Source organism: Rhincodon typus, chromosome 1, assembly GCF_021869965.1.
Source record: "Rhincodon typus isolate 14 chromosome 1, sRhiTyp1.1, whole genome shotgun sequence".
Lineage (NCBI taxonomy): Eukaryota > Metazoa > Chordata > Chondrichthyes > Orectolobiformes > Rhincodontidae > Rhincodon > Rhincodon typus.
The window spans coordinates 2,246,294-2,266,878 of NC_063332.1; the positions used below are offsets into that span (position 1 = coordinate 2,246,294).

General features: G+C 43.1%; 1 protein-coding gene across 1 annotated transcript in view; it reads left to right on the plus strand.

The window, feature by feature from the left end:
* LOC109934034 (disintegrin and metalloproteinase domain-containing protein 19-like) overlaps window positions 1-20,585 on the plus strand; it is a 145,370-nt gene that overhangs the window by 111,271 nt on the left and 13,514 nt on the right. The window contains exon 7 of the mRNA XM_048600087.1: window positions 16,477-16,591. Coding sequence (XP_048456044.1) covers window positions 16,477-16,591 — 115 coding nt within the window. The remainder of the gene's footprint in view (window positions 1-16,476; window positions 16,592-20,585) is intronic.

Below are 20,585 nucleotides of genomic sequence, written 5' to 3' on the forward strand. Positions count from 1 at the left end.
GTAATATATGGTTATCTTCCTCACTATTTACCACCTCACTAATTTCCATATCATCCAAAAACTTTTCTGATCAATCCTCCTACATTCAAGTCCAAATTATTCATAAAAACCACAACCTAGTAACTCACCTGTCGACTCCCTAACGCCTGTCTACCATCTATAAGGCACAAGTCAGGAGTGTGATGGAATACTCCCCATTTGCCTGGAAGAGCGCAGCCCCAACAACACTCTGGAGGCTTGACACCATCCAGGACAAAGCAGCCCATTTGATTGGTACCACATCCGCAAACACTCACACTCCACCACCAGGATTCAGCAGACCAGTATGCACCATCTACAAGATGCACTACAGAATTATCCCAAAGATCCTCAGACAGCACCTTCCAAACCCACAATCACTTCCAACTAGAAGGACAAGGGCAGCAGATATATAGGAACACCACCCCCTGCAAGATCCCCTCCAAGTCACTTACCTTCCGACTTAGAAATATATCAACATTTCTTCACTGTCACAAAGAACAACAAAGAACAAAGAAAATTACAGCACAGGAACAGGCCCTTCAGCCCTCCAAGCCTCGCCAATCCAGATCCTCTATCTAAACCTGTTGCCTATTTTCCAAGGATCTGTATCCCTCTGCTCCCTGCCCATTCATATATCTGTCCAGATACATCTTAAATGACGCTATTGTGCCCACCTCTACCACCTCCGCTGGCAACGCGTTCCAGGCACCTACCACCCTCCGTGTAAAGAACTTTCCACGCATATCTCCCTTAAACTTTTTCCCTCTCACCTTGAAATCGGGACGCCTAGTAATTCAGTCCCCCACGCTGGGAAAAAGCTTCTTGCTATCCACGCTGTCTATACCTCTCATGATTTTGTAGACCTCAATCAGGTCCCCCCCTCAACCTCCGACTTTCTAATGTAAATAATCCTGATCTACTCAACCTCTCTTCATAGCTAGCACCCTCCATACCAGGCAACATCCTGGTGAACCTCCTCTGCACCCTTTCCAAAGCATCCACATCCTTTTGGTAATGCGGCGACCAGAACTGAACGCAGTATTCCAAATGTGGTCGAACCAAAGTCTTATACAACTGTAACATGACCTGCCAACTCTTGTACTCAATACCCCATCCAATGAATGAAAGCATGCCGTATGCCTTCTTGACCACTCTATCCACCTGCGTTGCCACCTTCAGGGTACAATGGACCTGAACACCCAGATATCTCTCTGCATCAATTTTCCCCAGGGCTTTTCCATTTACCGTGTAGTTCGCCCTTCGTGAAAACCTCTGGGTATTTAATTAGGGCTTTTCTCAGGCAGCCATGCACTAATGGAAACTGTTTAGCCAATCTAGGTGAATCTTTCTCAACCAATTTTGTCTCATCTTGAGCCATTTACTACAATTAGCAGTCACTGAACCAGCTGCTTCTCAGAAGAGATCAGAACCGATGTTCTACCCTTAATCTTTAAAGATTCCCGGTATATGTTCTCAGTCTAGCCGAGGTCTTGTGTAACTTAAGTGTTGGAGTTGAGAGCAAATATTGTTAAAGACTGCTTCTGTAATTACTGAAATGACTGTGCCGGTAACTATTGTCATTAGAACCAGGTGACCATTTAATGAGACATTTATTTTGATTTGTTCTGATTTGGACATTGCTGAGCAATTTTACTGTTCCAAACCAGATGTAGATGGACAGGGTACACACTCTCCTGGATACTGGCCTATGAGTAATCTTACTCAATTTAGGTCTGTTGGGACTCTTTTGCTGCCTTGAGTCCACATACCGGCAACAACTACAATTGCTAACCAGCCGGGATCATAAAGAAACTTTTAACCATTTGGCCAAGACTTGGCCTTGTTTTTGGGTTTGGATGTCAGCTTAGCTAGAGTCCCTCTATTTCCTTCACTCTCGTGGTGTTCCCCAAGCTCAGTCTAACGGGTGAGAGTGTCCACTTCCATTGGAATATGCTGCAACCCGACAGCTCCACTGGCCACATTTTCCAATGATAAAGCCAGCTGTAGTGCCTGTAGTCCAGTTGGGCTTCAGCTGGTCGGCACTTTTGCATGGTTACATTCTTAATCCCACATGCCAAGCAGTCTCTCAGCATCTTATTAAGGGTTAAACCAAAGTCACATGCCTCTACCAGTCATCTAAACCTAGGACAAAATCCAGAAACTGATTCCTCTGGGTTCTCAAATTGCTGAGTAAAACCAATAGCGTCTCAGAATCAGAGGAAGTTTGGGTTTGTAATACTCCCTAACTAATGCGTCAACTCTTGAAAAGTTTTAGGATCTGGTGCCTCAGTGAAAGTCAGGATTGCTTTATATCTGCCCCAATGTCACTTGTCCAGAAAACATAGCACATTCTTTCCACTTTCTAGGCACACTCTTTGGCAGCAGGAACGAATGCATCAAAGTTTCCCAATGTCGGAAATGCTTATTTCACCTCAAAGACAACTGTTGTGAACAAATTTCTTTAGGAGCATGCTTTTCTCTCGTTGTCATCAAGTAACAGTGGCCGGTGTCCTGAATCAAGTCACCTCTTACTGAGACGTGGAGGGTCCTTGACACTGATCCAGTTCCCTCAGAGCCAATTCGAGAATAAGCAGGATGTTTGACACTCTTTTTTACCTGTAGTTAGGGCTCCCTGATTGGACCAAATTAACAGCCCCAATCAGCGAACTTGCATTCTATGATGTCCAACTGGCTGACCTCATTAGAATCATTACACTCTCCAAATCACACACCTTCTTGACATGGAACTACAGCAATATTCCTTCACTGATTCTGTTCCAAAATCCTGGAATTTCCTTGTTTACAGCACTATTAGAATTTTGACAATTCAGCGAGGCAGCTCACTACCATCTTCTTGAGAGCAAGTATAGATTGACAATAAATATTGAGCACGGCCAGTGATGTTCACCTTTGACAAATTAACATAAAATGACAACAGATGGCATAAAATTGAAATGTAGAAAATCTAAGTTATTTATGTCTGCCCTACAGGAATATATTTTGTGGGAAAATCCAGTGTACAGGTGGGAATGATTATCCAGTCCGAGGTGGAAAGGTGAAAATTATTGTCACTACTGTCACGTCTAAAGGTGTGATGTATAATTGCAGAGGAATAATTTCTGACCTAGCTGATGCCAGCACTCCAGACATAGTTTATCATGGAGCCAAGTGTGGCAATAACAAGGTGAGACATTCACGGTTAACATAAAAATAAAACAAACTCTTTGATAATTGGCAGACTTTCCATCTCTGCTCTCATGGATTTCCTTCCATTCCACTGTTGAGTCTCTGCTAGTCTCCCTTCTGATACCATCGTCAAAGCCACATCCTCTCCTTTACACTGCTCCCACCTCTCCAATCCGCATCACTCAAGGTCAGCCCCCCAAATAACCTCTCCCCTTGGCTCTTCATTGCCGTTTAACTTACCCCGTCAGGTATTTTGTTTGTTTTTGCCATTGCACAATTCCTACCAGGCTGTCCAAACTGCCATTCCAACATTACCTTCACAAAAACAAACAACTGCAGATTCACCAACTGATTCCTGGGTTGGTAACATTTCTCAGGAGTTCTCAGTTCAATAAATTTGTGGAATTAGAAGCAATCCCACTAAATACACAAAAGTCTCTGAGAGTTTGAGAAGGTATTCCCCATAGCTAGACGGTATGCATTTAGGATCATAGTCTCCTGATCTGGGACAAACATTTCAGACTGAGATGAGGGAACATTTTCACACATACAGGTTTTGAGCTTTGGAATACTCTACCACAAAGTGCTGTAAAAGCACAGACATTGAAAATATTCGACATGAGCTCAGTAGATTTTTGAACTCTAAAGGAATCAGGTGATGTGAAATGGGTTGGTGCAGTAACGTGGAGTTGAGCTGGATGCAGAGCTCTGATATTTTGGGACATGCAACAGTCCAGAGGAACCCTTTGACATATTTATGCTTCTACTTCTCACAGTTATCAGCCTGACTGGGTTTTGGTGTTAGACCATTCAGATGGCTCATTTTGAAATTTAATGACATTGACACTGTGTTGACAATTATTGTTTATTTTCTATTTAACAGCTCTGTCATAATGCACAATGTCAGGATGCCTTTGTGTTCAAGGTAAAGGAATGTGACGACACCTGCAATAAAAAAGGGGTACGAAGTTAGTTTCTCTCATTTCTTGTTAGACTGATGAATGTTTTGGGGATGGATTGGGACAATGGTATCAATTGTTGCATCGATGTAATTCATTCAATGGAAGAAACATCCCAAGGCACTTCACAGGAGTGCTATCAACACAATTTGGGCTACAGTGGCTGAAAGGAAAAAGAGGAAGAATGGTTGAGTGGCAGGGATTCCAGAGCTCAAGGCCTAAGAAAACTGCAACAGCACCAACACTGGTGAAGCAGTTAAAATTAGGGATACTGAAAGACCAGAATCAGTTTTTCATTGATGTTTCAGAGGATTTTAGCTAGAGAAGAACACAATGATGGGGTACAGGGGTAGGGGTGGGGGGAGGGAGGTGAGGCCAAGGATACATGTGAAGACAAAGATCAGAATTTGATATCAACATTTCTTTAACAAGGAGGCAATGCAAACAGAGGGTAATCTACATGAACAGGATTTTTTGAGAGATGGGATGGGAACAGAGTTTTGGATCATTTCAAGTTTCCAGAGGGTAGAATCTGAAACGTCAGATGGGAGTGAATTAGTGGAATTGAGTGGAGTGGTCGGGATAGTTTGGATGAAGACTGTAGCAGCAAAGATAAGCTAGGGCAGAGATTGGCAGAGTTACAGCGTGGATACGGTAATAGTATCAATATGAGGATAGTAGTTTTTCTCAGGGGAAAACACACTCATTGGGACAGCAGAGTTATTTACTTTACTCATTTACGGGATGAGAGCGTCACTATCCAGGTCAGCACTTATTGCCCTTCGCTGAGGGCAGTTAAGAGTCAACCGCATTGCTGCATGGTCTGGTGACCAGACAAGGTACGGATGGTAGTTTCCTACATTCAAGGACATTTGTGAACCAGATTGGTTTTCCAACAATTGACAATGATTTCATGGTCATCATTAGACTTCAAACTCCACATTTGTATTGAATTTTATGAAACCATATGCTGTGGCAGGATTCGAACCTGTGTCCCCAGATCATAACCTGGGTCTCTGGATTAACAGTCTCATGATAATACCACTAAGGCCTTAACCTCCCCTATGGGGTCAGGAAGAGAAACCATTACAGTGATTCAATAGCTGCGATTTGTCAGATAAGTGATCCCACCAAGGTCATAGATTCGTAGAGCACTGAAAAAGGTCCTCTGGCCCATCGAGCCTGCACTGGTCAAAAATAACCACTTTCTAATCCCAAATCTAATCACAATTTTAACTCACAACATCTCTAAATGTCCTGCAATTTACCTTCAGTCTTTGTCCAGTGGTCATTAATCTTTTATCAAGGGAAAAAGTTATTTGTCAACTCTATCTATGCCCCCCATAATTTTATATATCTCAATCATGTCACCTTCAGTGTCTTCTGCTCCAAGGAAAACAACACCAGTCTATCCAATCTCTCTTCATAGCTAAAACGCTCCAGCCAAGGCAACATGCTTGTAAATTTACTTTGCACCCTCTCCAGTGCACTCACATTTAGCATGCTGGCCTTCATTGGTTGAAGCATTGAGTATAGGAGTTGGGATATTATGTTACAGTTGTGAAAGTCATTAGTGAGGCTGCACCTGGAATATTGTGTACAATTTTGGTCACCCTGTTATTGGAAAGACATAGTTAAACTGCAAAGTGTGCAAAGAAGATTTATGAAGACGTTGCCAGGACTAGTAGGCCTGAGTTACGGTGCGATGTTGGACAGGATACGACTTTATTCCTTGGAATGTAGGGGAAGAAGGGTGACCCTTTTGAGGCGTATAAAATCATGACAGGCATAGATAGGATGAATGCATATAGTCTTTTTCCCAGGGATGGGGAATTAAAAACTAGAGGGCATAGGTTTAAGGTGAGAGGGGAAAGATTTAAGAAGGAGCTGAGGGGCAACTTCTTCACACAGAGAGTGGTGCGTATGTGGAATGGGCTGCCAGAGAAAGTGGTTGAAGCAGGTACAACAGGAGCATTTAAAAAACATTTGGACAGGTACATGGATGGGAAGGGTTTAGAGGGATACAGACCAAATGTGGGCAATTGGAACTAGCTGAATGGGCACCATGGTCAGCATCGACCAGTTTGGGTGGAAGGGCCTGTTTCCATGCTGTATTACTCTGTGACATCTCTCCTATAATGTGGATTCCAGAGCTGCACACAATACGCTAGCTGTGGCCTAACCATAATTTTATACATTTCCAGCATCACCTCTCTCTTCTTAAATTCTATGCTTCTGCTAATAAAGGCAAATATACCAGGTGCCTTCTTAACCATTTTATCTACCTACTGTCCAACTACCTTAAGTGACCAGTGTACATGCACAGCAAGTTCCCTCTGATCCTTGGTGCTTCCCAGAGTCCTCCCCTTCACCATTTATTAACTTGCCTTGTTTGTCCTGTCCAAGGTGGAGGACATAAGGACCAGAAGAAATCAGAACAGGAGTAGGCTGTTCAGCCCCTCGAACCTGCTCCGCTATTCAACAGGATCATTGCTGAACTGGCCACTTTCCTGCTATTTCCTATAACCTTTGATCCCCGAATGATCAAAATTCTATCCATCTCAGCTTTAAATATGTGTTAGAACTCAGCACCCACAGCTCTCTCTGGCAAGGAGTTCCAAAGACTCTCAGCCCTCTGTGAGAAGAAGTTTCTCTTCATCTCAGTGTTAAATTGACCTCTTGATTCTGAGACAATGGTCTCTGGTCCTAGAATCTCCCATAAGGGGAAACATCCTCTCAGTATTTATCCTGTCAAGCCCCTTAAGAATCTTGAATGTTTCAATGAGATCACCTTTCATCCAACAACAACAAAAATGGAACTTGCTGGAAAAGCTCAGCAGGTCTGGCAGCATCCGTGAAGAAAATAATCAGCGTTAACACTTCGGGTCCGGTGCCCCTTCCTCAGAACTTATCATTCAAGTTGGGTCCCAACCTGTTTAGCCTTTGCTCAAAAGACAATCCCTCCTTACTACGGATCATTCTGATGAACATTCTCTGAACTGTGCCCAGTGAAATGATATCTTTCTTCCATTAGTGGGACCAAAAATGCTTGGAATACACCAGATATGGTCTCACCAGCACCTTGTACAGTTGCAGTAAGACTTCCCTACTCTCACACTCCAACCCCCTTGAAATAAGGACCAACATTCTATTTGCCTTCTTGATTACCTGCTGCATCTGTATGCCAGCTTTCTGTATTTCATGCACAAGTCCCTTTGTGTTGTAGCTTTCTAATTCAGTGGCTGTGATTTGTCAGGTAAGCGATCCCATAGATCATAGAGCACAGTTCTGATCTTTTGCTTGCCCTTCAAAAATGAACAGCTTCACACTTTTCCAAATAATACACCATTTGCCAACTTTTTGCCTATTTATTTGACTCCTCAATATCTCTTTAAACTGTTTGTATTTCTCTTATAAACTGTCTTCCATCTATTTTTGGGTCATCTGCAAACGTGGCTACAATACATTCACTTCTTTCAAGACTGACGCAAAATATCTGTTTAACACCTCTGTCATAGTGTCATAGACAGTATACATCTGTCATTTCCTTGCTCCCCAAAACCATCTCCCCAGATTAGTTTTCTAAGTGGCTTATGTTCACTTTGACCTCTCGCTTCTTTGTTGTTTTTGTTTAAAGAAGATCTTACTGTCACATTTTATATTTTTCCCTAGTTTGCCCTTGGAGTTTATTTTCTCTATTTTTATTATTATCGTCTTTTGCTCGATCTGAATTTATTCAAGTGATCAGGGCTATGTGCTTTCTCTTTCAAATTATTACTTTCTGTAAGTTCCTTGGTTAATCATAGTTGGTTATCTCTCTCTGACAATCTTACTTGGATGTATTTTTGCCGAGAGTCATAAATTATCTCCTTAAATGTCTGACACTGCTTGCTTACTGTCATTCCAGCAAATTTAACCACCCGCTCTCTTCAGTGAACTCAATCCTTATTTTATTGCAATTCTCTCTATATAAGTTAGACACGGTTGTTACCAATCCGAGTTTTTCACTCTTATACTGAGTGTTAAATTCTATCAAGTTATGAGCACTACTTCTAAGAGGATCTTTTACTCAAGAGATCATTTATTAAACTTATGTCATTAACTTTGTTCAGATCAAAAAGGAACTTGCTTGAAACATTAATAAGAGCTCTTCAGTACTGCAACAGGTGCAGAAAGTTGATTGTAGGATGCAAATGGAATTCAAGACAATATGCATGAATTTGGGAAGTGTCAAAACATTCAAGGATTTTGGAGAAAAAGGGAGATTGGGGATGATGGGCAATTTGTAGACTTGAACAATCTTTGGATTTTTGAGGGAGTGGATGTTCAGAACAGACTTGAAGGACAGAGGGAACCATTAATATTTTGGGTGAATATAGAATTCAGTAAACAAACTTGGTTATTCAGTAATTTGTTGGGTATACAGTCATGGACGTAGGAGGTGGATTTCATGGAAGAGATGAACATGGAGAAGTTATTTTTAAAAAATGATTCTTTACTGGTTGGGCCAGCAGCAATTCACATCCTATTGTACTTGAGAAGAAAGATCAATGGCCCATTACATCTGAGCAGCTCAAAACCAACCACCTAATCCCATTTCTAGCACTTGGTCCATAGCCTTGAATTCTGTGGCATTGGAAGTGCACATTTAAACTGTTTCTGCACATACAAATACCAAGCGGAGTAGAAGAACATCGCTTTATCAAAGGCCTCACCGATGATGTTACCTAGCATGGTGACAAAACGTCTGTGCAATAACCAGCCAGTTCGGCATGCAAGCCAATGAATGGACCTCTCAAATTTCAAATCTAATGTTGATCTTATTTTTGTATACCTCCTGTGCAGGCATAACTTTGTATGCCTCACTCTGTTCGAACATCTGTATGTGTGTTATGATCTGCCTGTACGCATATAAAACAAAACTTTTCACTGTACTTTGGTAAATGTGACAACAATAAATCAAAGCATGTAAATAAAATGGCTCTCCCTTGACTCCATACCCAACCTCTTTTGGGCAGGGACCACAGGGGGTCAAATAAAATTAAACTCAAGCAAACTAAATAAATATTTAAACAAATAAACAACTAAATATTTAGATTTAAAAGTACACATGGCTTGGGAAGACACAAAAATTCAACGTTATGAAAGTTTCTGCCTTGACCATACTTACTGGCAGTGAGTTCCAGATTCCCATTGCCCTCTGGAAGATTAAGCTTTTCCTTACATCACCTCTAAACCTCCGTCCCTTACCTTAGATCCATGATTCCTCAACAAAGGAATTTTCTTCCATTCTACCCTATCTATGTCCCTCATTTTTTTAACATCATGTCTCCTCAAACTCAAAGAACAAAGAACAATAAAGCACAGGAACAGACTCTTCAGCCCTCCAAGCCTGCGCCAACACATTTTGCCCTTCCACACTAAAACGGTCTTCACTTACAGGATCCATATTCCTCCATTCTCTTCCTATTTATGTATTTGTCCTGGTGCTTCTTGAATGCTGTTATTGTGTCTGCTTTCATCAACTCCTCTGGCAGTATGTTCCAGGCACTCACCATCCTTCATGTGCAGACAGTGCCTCGCACATCTCTTTAAACTTCCCCCATCGCACCATAAACCTGTGTCCCCTAGTAATTGACCCCTCCACTCTGGGAAAAAGCCTCATACTCAAAAGTTTTTGCAAAGATCAGTAGCTCGGGTTGTGGGTGAGGTTGTTGACTTATTCACCAAGCTGGTTTGTTCTCGTTGAGACGTTTCATCACCATACTAGGTGACATCATCAGTGGAGCCTCCGATGAAGCGATGTTATTCTACTCCGCTTGGAATTTATACTGTTTGGTCTATTGTGGTGAGTAGTGTCATTTCTGGTTTTGATCTGTGTGGGTTTGTATATGGGGTCCAATTCTATGTGTTTGTTGGTTGCATTATGGGTGGAGAACTTGAGGGCTTGGTGACGTTGTGCAATGAAAACAACCTCTCTCTCAACATCAGAAAAACTAAAGAACTTATCATTGACTTCAGAAGGAGGAGAACACTCCCCTATCTATATCAGTGGGACTGAAGTTGAGAGGGTGGAGAGCGCCAACGTCCTCAGAGTGACGATAACCAACAACCCGTCCTGGACTGCCCATATAGCTGTGACGGTCAAGAATGCACAACAACACCTCTTCTTCCTCAGGCAGCTCAGGAAATTTGGCATGTACATAAGGTCCCTCACCAACTTCTACAGATGCACCATTGAAAGCATACTGTCCGTGTGCATAACAGCCTGGTATGGAAACTGCTCTGCCCAGGACCATAAGAAACTACAGAAGATGTTGTGCACAGTCCATACCATCACGGAAGCCAACCTTTCATCCATGGATTCCATTTATATAGCTTGCTGTCGTGGAAAGGCAGCCAACATCATCAAGGACTTATCGCACCCCAGTAATGATCTTCTATAACCTCTACCGTCAGGCAGAAGATACAGAAACCTGAACACAGGCATGAGCAGGGTCATGAGCAGCTTCCTCCCAGCCATTATTAGACTGATGATTGGACTCTCTGGCCTCAAATACTGATTGATCTTGCTAACATTGACCTCGCCTAGTACACGCCCTGTGCAGTGGAACCCGTACCTCTGTTTAAGTCGTTTTGATCTGTACATCCTTGCTGATTGTGATCTGCCTGTACTGCTTGTAAACAAAACTTTTCAATGTACTTCAGTACACATGACAATAAATCAACCAATCAATCAATGAGCTACCCTGACAAATGTGTAACATGATTGAGCAGAGTCAGTATGGCTTCATGAAGGGAAAACCATGCTTGACAAATTAACTATAATTCTTGGCAAAATTAACAGGCAGCATTGATAAAAGGGAAGCAGTGGATGTAACACATTTGGACTTTAACACAGCGTTTAATAAGGTACCACACATTAGGCTACTTAATAAGATTAGAGCGCATGGTGTTGGAGGCAAAGTCCTGGCATGTTAGAAGATTAGCTATGTAATAGAAGACAGAGAGGCTCTTTATGATACTATGCTGATTCAGTGACCATATTATGTTTTTTCTAAATTGTCTATCAGATTCTTGATTCCCTATTTTCATTTCCCTAAACACCTGCCAGACCTGTTGAGTTTTTCCAGCAATTTCTGTCTTTGTGTTTGATAGCAAACAGAGCATAGGTATAGATGGTCATTTCTGAGATTCGAGTGCAGTTGAAAGTGGTATTTCCCCAGAGATCGGTATTGGGAACTTTGCTTTTTCTGATTTATATAAACAGTTTGGAGATGGGCTGTTGAGGGCAGAATCTCAAAATTTGCAGATGATACTAAGCTGGGGATAATAATGAATTGTGAGCATAACGCTGAGTGACTTCCGAAAGACATTGACAAAATGGGCAGATACCAGGTAGATGAATTTCAATGCAGAGAAAAGTGAGGTAATGCATTTTGTTAGAAGAAACACACAAAGACAACACAGCCTCAAATGGTACAACTTTGAGGGGAATACAGGAGCAGAGGGACCTCAGGGTTCATGTGCATGATTCGCTGAAGGTGGCCAGGCAGGTTGAAACAGTTGTTAGGAAGGTTTATAGGATCTTTGGGATTATAAGTAGAGGAAGAGGTTATAAAATTTGAGCGACAAGGAGAGGCTGGATAGACTGGGACTTTTCTCACTGGACCATAGAGGTTGAGGGGTGAACTTATCAAGGTTTATAAAATTGGTGAACAGCAAAGGTCTTTTCCGGAGGGTGGGAGGGCCTAATTTTAAGGTGAGAGGAGAAAGATATACAAGGTGTCCAACGGGCAACTTTTTCATATAGAGGGTGGATCATGTGTGGATTTAACTGCGACAGGAAATGGTCGATGCAGGTACAGTTACAACATTTAAATGACATTCTGACAAGCTCATGAATAGGAAAGGTTTACATGGATATGGGCCAAATGTAGGCAAGTGGGACTAATATAATTTGAGAACATGGTCGGGGTGGAGTGCTTTGACTGAAGGGTCTGTTTCCAAGCTGTCGGACTCTATCACAGTGTGAGATAGTCATAGATAATCATAGTCATGGAGTCTGAGAGTACAGAAACAGGCCTTTCGGCCCAAACTGGCCCATGCCGACCAAAATGCTAACGCTAACCTCATTTCCTTACACTTGGCCTATATCCTCCTAAACCTTACCTTTCCAATGTATCCATCCAAATGCCTTTTAAATGTTGTTAATGTACTCGCCTCAACCACTTCTGCCAGCAGCTCATTCCATATGTGTATCACCCTCTGTGTAAAAAAGTTGCCCCTCAGGTTCCCATGTATTATTTCCCCCTTACCCTAAACGGATGCCCTCTAGCCCTCAATTCCCCAATCCTGGGAAAAAGACTGAATATATTCACCCAATCCATGCCTCTCGTGATTTTATACACTTCTATAAGATCCCCCCCTCGGTCTCCTACGCTGGAAAGAAAAAAGACCTAGATTGTCCAATCTCTCCCCATAAATAAGTCCCTTGAGTCCTGGCAACATCCTTGTAAATTTCTTCTTCACTCTTTCCAGTTTAATAACATCCTTCCTATAGCAAGGTGACCAAAACTGAACACAATACTCCAAGTGCGGCCTCACCAATGTCCTGTAAAACCACAACATAACTTCCCAACTTCTACACTCAATATCCTGACAGATCAAGACCAGTATGCCAGAAGCCTTCTTCACTGCCCTTTCTACCTGTGACTCCACTTTTAGAGAACTGTGCACCTGAACGCCAAGGTCCCTCTCTTCCACTACACTCCTTAAGGTCCTACCATTCACAATGTAAACTCCTACCTTGATTTGACTTTCCAAAATGCACTCACACTTATCTATATTAAACTCCATTTGTCATTTCTCAGCCCACTTCCCCAGCTGATCAATATGATAGAATCCCTACAGTGTGGAAACAGGCACTTCGGCCCAACAAGTCCACACCGACCCTCACAGTATCCCACTCAGACCCATCCCCCTATAACCCACCTAATCTACACATCCCTGAACACTACGGGCAATTTAACATGGCCAATCCACCTACCCTGCACATCTTTAGACTGTTGGAGGAAACCGGAGCACCCGGAGGAAACCCACGGGGAGAAAGTGCAAACTCCACACAGACAGTTGCCCAAGGGTGGAATTGAACCCGGGTTCCTAACGTTGTGAGGCAGCAGTGCTAACCACTGAGCCACCGTGCCACCCAATAAATGCTGCTGCAATTTCTGATAACCATCCTCACTGTCCACGATACCGCCTATTTTAGAGACATTTGCAAACTTCCTAATCATACCTTGTACATTCTCATCCAAGTCACTGATATAAATAATGAACAGTAATGGGCGCAGCACCGACCTAAGAGGCACACCACTAGTCACAAGCCTCCAGCCCAATAAGCATTCTTCCACTATTACTCTCTGCTTCGGACCATCAAGCCAATTGTGATTCCAATTTGCCAGCTCTCCCTGGATTCCAATTTGCCAGCTCTCCCTGGATTCCATGCGATCTAACATGCCATAGCAGTGTACCACGTGGAACCTTATCAAAGGCCTCACTGAAATCCATATAGACTATGTCTACCGCCCTGCCCTCATTAACCTTCCTGGCCACTTCATCAATGAACTCTAACAAATTTGTGAGGCATGATCTTCTACACACGAAGCCATGCTAACTAGTCCTAATCAATCCCTGTCTTTCCAAATGCATGTTTATCTTATTCTTCCGAATCTTCTCACAAGAGGCTTGCTGTTCTATATTTCCCAGGTTTCTCTTTGCAGCCCTTCTTGACTAAGGGCACAACATTCGCTACCATCCAGTCTTCTGGGACCTCACCTATGGCTAACAATAATGCAGCTATATCAGCCAGGGCACCCGCAATTTCATCTCTAGCCTCTTGCAGGGTTCTGGATATATCTGATCAGAATCAGGAGATTTATCCACCTTCATACATTCTAATACATACAACACCTCCTCTACTGTGATATGGACTGTCCCCAAGATATCGCCACTAACTAACCAGCTTCCCAAGTCTTCATGTCTTTCTTCACGGTAAACAGAGAGGAGAAATATTCATTGACGACTTCGCCCATCTCCTGCGGTTCCACAAATACATGTCCACTTTGGTCCTTGAGGAGTCCTATTGTCTCTCTAGGTATTCGTTTTCCTTTAATATACTTAAAGAATCTCTTTGGATTCACCCCAATCTTCTCAGCCAAAGCTATCTTGTGCCCCCTTTCTGCCCTCCTGATTTCCTTCTTCAATAAATTCCCATATCCCCTCTATACCTCCAGGGATTCCCTGGATTCCAGTGCCTGTACCTGAGCCATGCCTCCTTCTTTTTTCTGGTCAAAGCCTCAATATCTCTTTTCATCCAGGGTTTCCTACTCTTGTCAACCTTACCCTTCACCGCCCCACGAACATATAGACCATGAACTCGAACTATCACACTTTTAAAGGCCTCCCTCTTGCCAAAGGTTCCTTTGCCTGCAAACAAACTACTCCAATCAACACCTGCAAGCTCCTGTATAATTCCATCAAAATTCGCCTGGCCCCAATTTAGAACTTATACCTATGGACCAGTTTTGTCCTTCTCCATAACTATTTTAAAATTAATAGAACTATGGTCACTGGTCCCAAAGTGCTCCCCCACTGTCACCTCAGTCACCTGTCCTGTCCTATTTCCCAAGAGTAGGTTGAGTTTTGCCCCTTCAGAGTAGGATCCTCCATCTACTGCTTGAGGAAACTTTCCTGAACACATTAAAAAAATTCCATCCCATCTAAGCTCTGAACACTGCAGCAGTGCCAGTCTATATTAGGAAAATTAAAATCCCCACTATGACAACCCTATTTCTCCTGCAAGTTTCCGCAATCTCCCTGCACATTTGTTCTTCTAAGCCCCATTGACTATTTGGGGGCCTATAGTACAATCCCAATAATGTCCTGTCCTTCCGTTAGCCATTTTTCTGCAAAGGCTATAATATCCCCTCCTCACATACTTATCTACGCCCTCAGTCAGCCCTCTTGAATCTTCGGACCGTTCACACTCATGCCACGACAGGGTGATGACATCTTCAGCATGTCATTTAAACATACATTGCACATTTGAACATAGAACATAAACAGTACAGCACAGTACAGGCCCTTCGGCTCACAATGCTGTGCCGACCTATTATCCTACTAAGATCAAACTACCCTGCATACCCTACATTTTACTGTCCTCTATGTGCCTATCCAAAAGTCGTTTAAAAGTCTCTAAAGTATCTGCCTCCACTACCACTGCCGGCAGCGCATTACACATGCCCACCACTCTCTGTGTGAAGAACCTACCTCTGACATCTCCCCTATACCTTCCTCCAATCATCTTAAAATTATGCCCCCTCATAATAGTAATTTCTGCCCTGGGAAGAAGTCTCTGTCAATCCACTCTATCTATGCCTCTCATCATTTTGTACACCTCTATCAAGTTACCTCTCATCCTTCTTTGCTCCAATGAAAAAAGCCCTAGCTACCTCAACCTTTACTCATAAGACCTGCCCTCCAGTCCAGGCAGAATCCTGGTAATTCTCCTCTTCACCCTCTCTAAACCTTCCACATATTTCCTGTAATGAGGTGACCAGAACTGAACACAATATTCCAAGTGTGGTCTAACCAGAGTTTTATAGAGCTGCAGCATAACCTCACGGCTCTTAACCTCAATTCCCCTGCCAATGAAAGCCTACACACCATACGACTTCTTTACAACCCTATCAACTTGGGTCACAACTCTGAGGGATCTATGGACGTGGATCCCAAGATCCCTCTGTTCCTCCACACTGCCGAGAATCCTGCTTCAATAACCATCCACAAGCTCTCGCATGTGAATCTGTTACACCTTAGTCTGGATTATTTCCACTTCCTTCTTGCTTGGTTGTGCCCTTTTACTTTCTCTACATACTGAATCATTTGCTGAAGAAAAATTTCATATCATTACAACATCAGTCTTACATGACCTGCAAATACTGATGCTGAAAACAGGAATCTGTCCATTTTTGTCTACACTGAGTTCCCACTTACATGAAATACCCACGTTTTGCATTCTATTTATGATAGACTGCAATTGCTCTACATCACTCTCCCGTGAACAATATTCACAGTGGATGAGTACCTACCTCCAGTTTATATATTAAAGGGTAGTCAGTGGCTTGATTGAAGGTATCTCCAGTTCAGCAGATTGTCTTCTGACAACTACACATACAACTCCTGTCCATATACGGTTTTACACTAGATGCCATTTTATACGTGTTTTTAAAATCTTTCATTGTTTCAGGTTTGCAACAACAAAGGTAACTGTCACTGTGATGTTGGTTGGGCTCCTCCATTTTGTAAAACCAAGGGGGCTGGTGGCAGCATTGACAGTGGACCCATGACTAGAAAAGGCACAGGTAATCTTTTCAGTTTTTCATTGTGCTGCTGTTTTTGGTTGCTTTTCTTCCGGCTTTGTTTCTTTCTCTGTGTTCCTCACCAGTATGTGTCCTCAAGCTGAGTTTGCTGAACCATACCAGTCACTTTTCACAATAGAACACAGAACATAGAATTGTACAGCAAGGAACGGGCCCTTCAGCCCATGATGTTGTGCCGAACATGGCGCAAGATAAAACTAATCCATTCTGCCTGCCGTTGGTCCACATCCCTCCATTCCTTGTATATTCATGTGCTTATCTAAAAATCCCCTAAATGCACTTATTGTATCTGCCTCCACCACCACCCCTGTTCCAGACTCCTACCACCCTCTGAGTAAAACACTTGCCCCTCACGTCTCCTTTGAACTTTTCCCCTCTAACCTTAAATGCATGCTCCCACATTTCAACTTTGGTAAAAAGATTCTGACCATCAACCCTATTTATGCATCTCATAATTTTATAGACTTCTATCAAGTCTCCCCTCAGCCTCCACAGCTCTAGAGAAAAAAGCCTGAGATTTTCTTGTCTCTCCTTATAGCTCGAACCTTCTAATGCAGGCAGCATCCTGTTAAACCTCTTCTGCACCCCTCCAAAGCCTCATCCTTCCTGTAATGTCGCAACCAGAATTGAATACAATTCTCTAAATGTGGCCGAACCAAAGTCTTATAAAGCTGCAAATGACACTCTGACTCTTGTGCTCAATTCCCTGACCAATAAAGGCAAGCATTGCCATACACCTTCTTCACCACACGATCTACATTTAGGACAGATATGAGAGACATTTCTTCACCCAAAGAGTGGTGAACCTGTGGAATTCATTACCACAGGAAGTAGTTGATGGTACAACACTGAATGTATTCAAGAGGCGACTAGATATCGCACTTGGGGCAAATAGGATCAAAGGTTATGACGAAAAAGCAGGATTAAGCTATTGAGGTGGATGATCAGCCATGATTGTGAAGAATGGCAGAGCAGGCTCGAAGGGCTGAATGGGCTCCTCTTGCTCCTATATTCTATTTTTCTTTGTTTCTATGTTACGTGTGGCCACTTTCAGGGAGCTATGGACTTGAACCCCAAGATCCTTCTCGATATTAATACTGTTCAGAGTTCTGTCAGTAACTGTATACTTTTCCATAACATTTGATCTTCCAAACTGCAGCACCTTACACTTACCTGGATTAAGCACACATTTCTCCTCTCATATCTGCAACTGAAGTACATCCTGCCGTTTCATTTGACAACCTTCTACACTATCATAACTCCAATGATCTTTGTATCGTCTGCAAACGCACTAACCCATCCATCATCCAAGTAAGTTATATATATCACAAACAGGAAAGGTGCCAGTACGGATCCATGCAGAATACCGCTAGTCACCGACCTCCAGCGAGAAAAACACCCTTCCACCGATATTCCTGTCTTCAACAGGCAAGCCAAATCTGAATCCACTCGGCCAAGTCATTGTGGATCCCACACACCTTAATCTTCTGGATGAGCCTACCATGAGGGACCTTGTTGAAAGCCTTCCATGTAAACAACATCGACTGTTCTATCCTCATCTATCACCTTCGTCACCTCCTCGGAAAATTCATTCAAGTTACTAAGTCACGACCATCCCTACACAAGGCCATGCTGAAAGTCCCTAATTAGGCCATGCTTTTCCAGATGTGCGTAAATTCTGTCCATAAGAATTCTCTCCAATAGCTTCCCAACCACCGATGTGGTCGCACTGGTCTGTAGTTTCCTAAATTATTCCTATTTCCCTTCTTGAACGGAGGAACAACATTAATTACTTGACAATCCTCCAGGACTTCTCGAGTGGCTAGTGAGGATACAAAGATCTTGGTCAAGGGCCCAGTAATCTCTTCTTTTGCCTCTGTCGATAACCTGGAGTAGATGCCACAAGGCCCTGGGGACTCATCCACCTTAATGTTCTTCAAGAGATCCAACACCACTTCTTTCTTGATCTCAAAATTACCAAGCATATTAGCATGCTCCATACAAATCTCACGTATCGTCCGTATCCTTTTCCTGAGTGAATACCGATGCAAAGTCCTCATTTTGGATCTCACCCACATCCTCTGCCTCTAAGCACAAGTTCCCTCCTTTATCCTTAAGTGGTCCTATCTTCTCCCTGGTTACCCGGTTGTTCTTAATGCAACTATAGAATGCCTTGAGATTCTCTTACCAACATCATTTCATGATCCCTTTTTGCTCTCTTAACTCCTTGCTTGAGTACTTTGCTGCTTTCCGTATATTCCTCATGGGCCCTGTCTGATTTTAGCTTCTTAAATGTTATATATGTTTCTTTTTACCTTTTGAGTAAATTTACAACCTCCCTCATTATCCAAGGATCCCTTACCTTGCCATCCTTTATCCTTCCTCCTTATTGGAACATGCCAGTCTTGAACTCTTCCCCAGCAGGTCTTTAAGCAATTCCCACATCTAAAATGTGGAATTGCCTGATAACAGCTCCTCCCAATTAATACTCGCCAGCTCCTGCCTAATACTGACGTAACTTACTCTCCCCCAATGTAGTACCCTCCCGCAAGGTCCTGACTTATCCTTGTTCATAGATATCTTAAAACTTAACTAGTTGTGACCACTGATAGTTACCAAGATGCTCTCCCACTGAAAGGTCAGTCACCTGGCCCGTCTCATTAGCCAATACAAGGTCCAGTATAGCCTGTCCTCTAGTTGAACTATCCACATTCTGTTTCAAGAAACCCTCTTGGATGCACTTAACAAATTCCGCCCTGTCCAAGCCTCTTGCTTTAAGGGAGTCCCAGTCAATGTTGGGCAAGTCACCCACTGAGACAAATCTGATTTTATTGCATCTTTCCATTGTCTGTCTACATATTTGTTCCACAATCTCTCAGTGGCTGTTGGCAGTGGGGTGTGGGGTGGGGGTGGGTATAGTATAATCCAATCAGAGTGATTACATCCACCTTTTCCCCTGCAGCACATCCTGTCTGAGTGCAGATGTAACATTCTCCTTGATTAGTAATGCAACTCCTCCACATCTTTTACCCTCCTCTCTGTCTCGTCGAAAACAATGAAACCCTGGAATGTTCAGCAGCTAGTTCTGCCTCTCTCAAACAAGTCTCTGTAATGGCTACAAAATCATAGTCCCATGTACTGATCCAGGCTCTAAGCATATCTGCCTTACCTATAGCATTCCTTGCATTGAAATAAACATACTTCAGCCCACTAGTGACATTGTGCTCATTTAGCTGCCTCTGCCTGTCTTTTCTTTCTTATTTACTGCTCCTAATATCTACCTCCACCTCAATCCCTCCACTTGCTGACCTGCTGCTGTCACTCTAGTTTAAACCCTCCTGAGTCGCACTAGTGAACCACACTGAGAGGATATTGGTTCCCCTCTAGTTTAGGTGCAACCCGTCCCTCTACAAAACTACAAGTTTTAGAATTAGCTTTTATTGTCACATGTACTCACTCACATGAATATAGTGAAAAGTTTACAAGCTGCCACTTATGGCATCATCTTCGGTACAAATGTACCAAGGCACAGAATCTTAGTACAAAACAGAGAAACAAAGAAAGCAAGCGAAGATTTTGAACGTTACAATCCTTCTTACTAAAGTATGGGAAAAAAAAAACACAGTTCATAGTTCAACATCACAGTCTTGGGCTTGCATCCCTCAAAAGGCTTGACTGTGCCCTCACAGCCACCTCGGGCTATGTGCTCCTAATTCGCTTCAGGCTCCCTTTTCCCACTTTCAGCACCTCAGGATTGCCTGCTCCCGCTCTCACCGCCTCGGGGCTGCCTGCTCCCGCGGCCGACCCTGTGACTTGGGGCCTGCGTGATGCTCTGGGGCTGCAGCAGAGCTCCTCGCTGTGCTGCCCTGGGGCTCGCAGTCCATGTGCTGCTGTAGGATTTGCTGGTCTGGGGCTCGCAGTCCATGTGCTGCTACAGGACATTGCTGCTCTGGGGCTCGCAGTCCATGTGCTGCTG